This window comes from Paramormyrops kingsleyae, chromosome 9 (assembly GCF_048594095.1).
Source record: "Paramormyrops kingsleyae isolate MSU_618 chromosome 9, PKINGS_0.4, whole genome shotgun sequence".
NCBI lineage: Eukaryota > Metazoa > Chordata > Actinopteri > Osteoglossiformes > Mormyridae > Paramormyrops > Paramormyrops kingsleyae.
Window position 1 is genome coordinate 28,914,917 of NC_132805.1, and position 7,530 is coordinate 28,922,446.

The 7,530-nt window shown below is 46.5% G+C and overlaps 1 protein-coding gene across 1 annotated transcript in view; it reads right to left on the reverse strand.

Moving 5' to 3' along the window:
• LOC111844688 (focal adhesion kinase 1-like) overlaps window positions 1-5,611 on the reverse strand; it is a 57,454-nt gene extending 51,843 nt beyond the window's left edge. The window contains exon 1 of the mRNA XM_072716732.1: window positions 5,490-5,611. Coding sequence (XP_072572833.1) covers window positions 5,490-5,526 — 37 coding nt within the window. The 5' untranslated portion in view covers window positions 5,527-5,611. The remainder of the gene's footprint in view (window positions 1-5,489) is intronic.
• Window positions 5,612-7,530: the final 1,919 nt, after the last annotated feature.

Sequence of the window (7,530 nt, forward strand, 5' to 3'; positions counted from 1 at the left end):
CAAATTACAACGAATTACAAACAATTACCTGCCTGATTTGTAGCTCAGACGTCTGCGCATGTGCGGTATTTTTGACCAGAGGATGTGAAAGACGATGAAGGTGTGTGAAGAGAGTTCCTCAGAAACACCTTGGATCATATCAGCCGCTCATCAATACGAGAAGACAGCCTGCCTGCACAGAGCCAGGCAGACCATCGGAATTAAAAACACATCGAACAAGCGATAATCCATGCGTCATTAATTAGGACCACTGATGGATTTTAAATGACGGGACGTCTCTTCGATTGAAGCAGCATCTGTTCTTATGAAATGGCAGCGAAAATTATAATTACGCCGATGAACAAGAGTCTGTCCAGTCACAGCTTGTGGAACTGAAGAGGTGAAAGTCATATGAGATAAATCTTATAATAATGTTTGGGTGAAAATGCGGTTAAGTGTGCGAGTAAAATATCTGGGACAATGCTTAAAAAACACAGAATTACGAGACCTGCAGCTGAGGTCTCGAGTAAGGCGGTAAATCCGTACATGAACAAAATGCACAGATGCACACTAAGAATGACAGGCCACAAAAACACCCCCCCCCATTCCCAGCCTGTTAAGTGGAAGGACACAGGACTCCCATAAAAAAGGCCTTTTCTGGAAAACTACAGCTCCATTATTAATGAGCGATGAGCGCTCGAGACAGACGATCCGTAACGCAAGCTACAAGAAGTCCTGTACTTTTCTGCCTGTCAGGGAGGATAAAGGGAAATTGGGTCTGTGACGAGTTTCATCATAAAAAACAGCCCAGTGTCACCTGCGGACATCAAGGGCCCTCAGTGATTGGTTGTGCTAGGAGGCTTATAGGATAATCCCCATTTAAAGAGTCAGCCAGGCAGAGCTAACACTGGATCAGATGGTCACATTTCTTCACATGGAAACATCCAAACATCAAGCTGTCAGGACAATAAGTGTCGCGGTAATGGATGAGGGAACCAACAGGATGCGGAGGAATTTCGGTGTGCCGCCTTTATCTCAGGATTTATGGTTATTTGATGCAGGTTCAACCAAAGACTTTTCATTCCACTATAGATTCTGTGATATACATATTCATATATTTGCACTGTCAGTCAAAAACACATGACAAGATTCAGCTTAAAAAAATGAGCTGATTAGCTACAGAAACAAATTTCAGGCTGAAATATCAAGCATCATCAACAAGAATTCTACAGAAAACATTAAAATAAGGGACAATTATTTTCCTCTTTTGGTGAAACATCCAACTCAAAGTGTTCCTAAAAACACCATAACTATGAGCTACTAACTCTGCTGCAAGCAATCAGATATTAGGATGCTAATTACCCTACATTACCCTCCCCGTAAAGCCGGCCTTGTGTGCTGCCACCGTCACGGGACACTGGCCCTTTAAGATGAGCCCGCATCACCCTCCGTATGCCAGATTCCCAGGTGACAGTGTCTCACCAAAAGGCACATTTGGTCTCCTAAACCGAGAGATAGTCATGAAGCTGGTGTCCCTAAAACCACTGTCATGGATGGCTCTAATCTCAGTGACAACAGTGCCTATGTAGCTGCAGACTCAGAATAAAAATAAATAAAAACTCCAAGATTTCCAAGTGCCATATATCCAGACATTTGGACTATAATCAAGTGAAAGGTTTTGATAAATCCACAGTGCAGTAAAACAGGCCGCTCATGTGCATTACACAGGACTGAATTAAATTAATTCTGATTTGATTTAATTTATGGTTACAAACCTCATTTACATGCATTAATCTACATCAGAAAGGGAGTTTCAGTTCAATAACCTGTTATTCACTTATTGCAGAATCAGTAACTCACTCGTACGGCTTCCAGGGAATGACTGGAACGAGGGCAGGAGACCACACACCAAACCAACCACACACTGGTCACCTTCACTGACCACATGCGGTAACGGACGTGAATAAACATCCATCAGGTGTCACTTCATGGACACCAATGGCAAACTGCGCAAATACATGTTATTCACAAACCTTCCTTGAATCTCGACTGTCATTAATTCCAGACAATACTTATTTATGAAGGATTTCATCTTTATTTATCCAGGATGCTAACCTCAGTGGCATCTCTGTTAGCATTTACAGGCTACCAGTGGATTTATTAACAGCCAGAATTAAAAAATCTCCCTTTTTATCAACACCCTTTGCCCTCGGCAGGTTGTCCGGCCGTGTGGACATCTCACGCTCAGCTGCGGACTCTGCAGCGACGCGGTGAGAGGTCAGTGTTTGCTAACCCTAATCTTCGCCAGCTGCTGCCAAAATCCGACACATCAAAACAACCCTAACTGTGTGAACCGTGAGCACAAGAATAAGCGTGTACACACTCACTCTTTCATGCAGACTCGACCCCATCTGCTCTGCATGCTGCCCATAGAGCACCATCATTGGGGTCATGTTAAGCCACTGGGGACGGCAAACTTAACTGACACACATACAAACACAGCAGCCAGAAAAGGAAGTTCCGACAGTAAGGGCTTGGAAGTCGGCCCGAGATGGTATCACGGAATGTTCTTGATGACAGTTATCAGTAAAATATATACTCATTTTATGTAACTACTATTCTTATGCTAGATTTGATGTTTTCAATTAATATTTTGATTATGAGATGGGATGATATAAATTAAATAGCTTAAAAGATTCTTGAAACTGATTTATCTTGTGATCTGGCGTTGTTTACAAACTTTGCAGATTCAGCTTGCCGGTGTGGAAGATCAATCCATCTGTTTCCATGACCCGCATGTCCCTTCTGAGCTGTGCCAACCCATCTCTTCCAGGTAGCCAAGGATGAGACACACGGGGCATCCAAACAGGACGTCGGTCCATCCCGGCCCGCACTCGCACGGAGCTCCCGACAGAGTCTCCCAGGATGAGCAGCTCTGGGCCATGGGTGGAAGCCCAGGAAGCTTGCAGAGATCCTGCTGAAAACGGCATGAATGCAGCCGGGGCTGGACCCACCCCGAGGAGCCTGGAGGTGTATCTCAGATCTGCACCGTCAGCTCCAACATCATCTCCCTCCAAATCATGCTGCTCTGAAGCCGCACAAGTTCTCAAAAATACATGCGCGTCCACTTATCCGAACTCCATACACAGATGCTGATACAAAATGATTCATTCCACTTAAATGATATCCAGAAAACAACACAGACCTATACATCATCCAAACACTTATCATGGTCACATTTACTGTATGCCTGACCCCTACTCCAGGCAGCTCAGGGTTAGGGTACATCCTGGACAGGATGCCAGTCTGTTGCAGGGGATACATACACACAGATACTAATCATACACAAGGGGGAATTTACATCCATCCCTCTTCCAACCCACTTATCCTTCTGGGTTGTGGGGGGTCTGGAGCCTATCCGAGAAGCTACAGGCACGAGGAAGGGAACAACCCAGGACAGGGGGGGGGGGGCAGTCCATCGCAGGACACACTCATGGGCAATTTAGCCTCAGCATGTCTTTGGACTGTGGGGGGGAAATTGGAGTACCATGAGGAAACCTCACAACAATGGGGAGAACATGCAAACTCCACATGTATGTAACCCAAGTGGAGACTTGAACCTGGATCCCAGAGGTGTGAGGTAACAGTGCTAACCACCACACCACCATGCCACCCCCGTGGAATTCATAGACACCAATTATCCTGACTGCATGTCTATGGGAGGAAACAGGAGGACCTGAAGGAAACCCACACAACATGTGAAGATCATGCAAACTCCACACATACAGCTCAAACGCCAAACCCTGCAGCCCCCTGAGCCAGTCAGCTGCCCTAAAAAAATCATATTTGATATCTAAGAAGGCAATTATCTTTAGAGAATAACCAGCTTAAGGCGTCTTGTCTATGCAATTAATAGCCGGAAAAAGAAGAGGCAAAATGAATACGTATAACATGATATTGGTGAGAATAATCTTATCCCATAGAAATGGCCAAAAGTCTAACAATAATAAAGATGATGAAAATCATTGATCCCCATAGGGAAATTCTCTCTGCCTACGCCATCTTGCTCTCCATGACACACAGAGACACATACTGTACGTAGGTGACAGCAAGCTTGGCAGGGAAGGGCAGCCACCGGCAGAGGGCTCAAACCGGCGACCTTCCCATCACAGGCACAGAGGTCCAGCGCACTGAGCCACAAACTCCACCACCTGTAAACAGCCCCCCTAATAACGGGGGCCTCATTTTTCTCTGCCTACATCATTTCCATTTTCTGTAAAGTAGCCGATGCTCATTTTCAGAGTGACATACGACGATGCCGCAAAAGATTCAATATTCCTGATGCTTACGATTTGGGGTCTGACCCTTAAAGTACGCCACGCAGGGCCCATTTTTCCAGCGATGGCTGCTGAGCTGATATGAATGGTGGATTTTTAAAACCTTGCTGTGTCATTCGTGGCTCTTTCAGCTCGTTTCATCACTTTTACCTCCCATTGGACTGACTAAGCTCAGTCACATGCAGAGGACGCCATGCAGCGCCGTAAAGACACTGAAAACTCCTCGGACACCATGTCGGAACTATTCTAATCTACTCTTATGAGTCACTCCAGTATCCTATTTTGGTATTTTATTTTATTTTGTTCTACTCCGTTATTGCATTGTACTGCCTTGTAATTTTATATAATTGTACCTGCCTGCTATGATACCTTAATTTCCCTCAGGGGATTAATAAAGTTGTCTGTCTGTCTATCTATCTATCATACCAAGACATTGGGCACTTGGAATGGGTTATATCAATGCAGCCTTCATTAATATGTCTTGTCATAAGATTAAAGTGAAAGTGATCCTGTGATACCGGCTCATGCTCTGCCTTATCTTTGAGCTCAGGTATTAGCCTGCAGCTACCAAACGTGTGTGTGTGGGGGGGGACCTTCCCTGGGATCAACAACTTGAAACAACTTTAACAGTGGTGTTAAATAAAGCCGTCTGGGGCCATACTTTTCAAAGCTAACAATAGGATATCACTCAGTTACCTGCATGTAAAACACCTGGGAACGGGTCCGGCATTTCACACTGAGAACCTACCTGACGTAGTGTAATGTTAACGTGATTTTAGGCACAGCAATAAGCCAGTACTCAAAGTAGTATGACTAATCACGCTGGAAACTTCCAAGGATATGGACAAACCGTGTCACGGGAGCCTGTCCATAAAAATTATCTGTAACGGTATTCAAACAGCCACGAGCGCGTCGATAAAACACAACGTCTTCCAGAATGTTCCGCCTCCCTCTGAACTTCCAGGCAAGCGGCTGCTTGTGCGGCTCAGATGACGAATGCCGCCCCCCCCCCCCTTGCACCCCACCCAGCACGCTCGTCCGTTTACAAACGACACCCAGGTAAGCCGGACGCTGATCACCGGGCTCCCGGGGCGCCTACATCGCCCCCACCCACGGTGTCGAATGATGCCTGTTAGCGGCAGTGTGACAAGAGCAAGGCGGTGACACACGTACCTCCGGAGGCACAACTCAGGAAATTCCAGAACTGCATGTCTGAGGAGCGTCTGACAGGCGCGTCCGGCACCGCTCGCTTCCTGATCTGCTCCCGACGCCGCGTCCCACTCGGCAAGCTGCTCGCCTCGTCCCTCCCTCCCACCGCCAAACGGCACTAAAAGCGCAGGTAAGATCAGCACCTCGCAAACAGTGTCTGTACATGGAGATGAGAAGCTGGTGAGAGATCCTCACCGACAGAAAGAGTCAATCTGTGAGTGCCACTCACTGATCTACTTTAAATCTGGATTTTTCCAGAATACCACATAGGACTTTTCATCCCAAATGAGCATCAATTAAACATATAAACATAAATAAACAAACAAAAAAAAACCCAAAATATTGCAGTGATATTTTCATGAGAAAAACAAATGGAGCACAAAGTGTGTGTGTGTGTGTGTCTATATATATATATATATATATATATATATATATATATATATATATATATATATATATATATATATATATATATATATATATATATATATATAAGAATTTCACTAGCTTAACCCCAAGAACCCATAACAGTATAACAGTCAAAGATGGGGGAGGCTACACTGCAAAAGGAGAATTTCAATATGTGTAAAAGTTCCATGGGTACAATGTCTTCGCCCTGACCCCCGATCATGCCCAGACTGCCGTGCACGACCCCCCCCTAAGCGCCCACCTCGATTAACTTTGCCGGTCTATTTCCGCATCTTTCTGCTGGGGACTGCAGGCGGAAAGTGGGTCACCTGGAGACCCGAGAGATGCCCTCAGCGACGCCGAGACTTTCTCAGGTCAGCCCGAAACCGCGGAATTACGGCGCACATCCTGCTACCGCTGCGCCTTCGCGTCTTTCTTTCCCGGCGTTCAGGATCATATAAGCAGCCGGCTAATGTTTAATAGTCACGTAAAAATGCCCAATCGAAACCTTTACTTAACTTCTGCGATAACGAGGCTACAGTCAACAAATTGCGACACAGACCTCGTTGTTATTGGATCAAATCAGATTATAGTCAGTGACAAATGCTCATGTTAGTTATGGTGCGAATTTCTCTCAGAATTAAACCCCGGCTGTCTGTATACCGAAGCTGGGAGTGAATCCAAGCGCTGCAACCGCATCTGATAGTGACAGCAACCCGGCCCCGGCGCCGTCATCCCGTACCCGAGGCGTGAAATTTAGACATTTCTGCGAACGGCATGCAAACTTATAATAGTGTACATGTAATGCAAAGGGACCCGTCAGGGCTGCGGAGCGGATCCGCCGCAGTGAGAGTGGGCGTTGCCATCGTTACAATTATTGCATCACAATGGAGAAACAGCGACCAAGCCGAAGGAGCCAAGCAGCCAAGCCGACATAGGGACCGCCACCCGGGGCCGGTTGGTCTGCGGCGGCTCGGCGGCACTCGTTTCGCGGACTCGGCTCTCGATGCCAGGCGCTTCGTCGCTGTCGCTACTTGTCGCTTTGCAGCTTTGCATGCCACTGCACATAAGCACGTACCTAGTGTAACGGCAGCGTTAAGACGTGCTCAGATTAAAAGGGGGGAAATAAACGCAGCTGGGCACCAGACCGACAAGAAAAACCACCCGCAGTTATCACATACTGTAAGGTTAATTATGATCACATTCAGACCAAATCCATACATTTTAATCCATAAGCGAATCATAAGAAACCTCGTTTCCAGACGCTTCATTTGCATTGGACCGCAAGGTAAACCAACCTTAAGTTACCCAAAACTTTTATCTTCATTATTTGAAGTGATTAAAAGCTGAAAGGCACTCGCACTCACCTTATTCTGACAGGCAGCTTTCACACTCAGAGCCCGTGCTTTCCTGTACGGTCCTTCGCAGCACTGCCGTTAAATCCCATTCATTGGGCGCTCCGGCTCCGCTCAGCATTCAGCGCCGCAGGACCGCATCCCGGGCCGGCCGGTCCAACATGGCTGACGGTGCGGTACCCCGGCCAGCAGCAGTCTCTGACAGACCTCACAAGCGAAGTGGAGATCCGGATCTCTGCCAA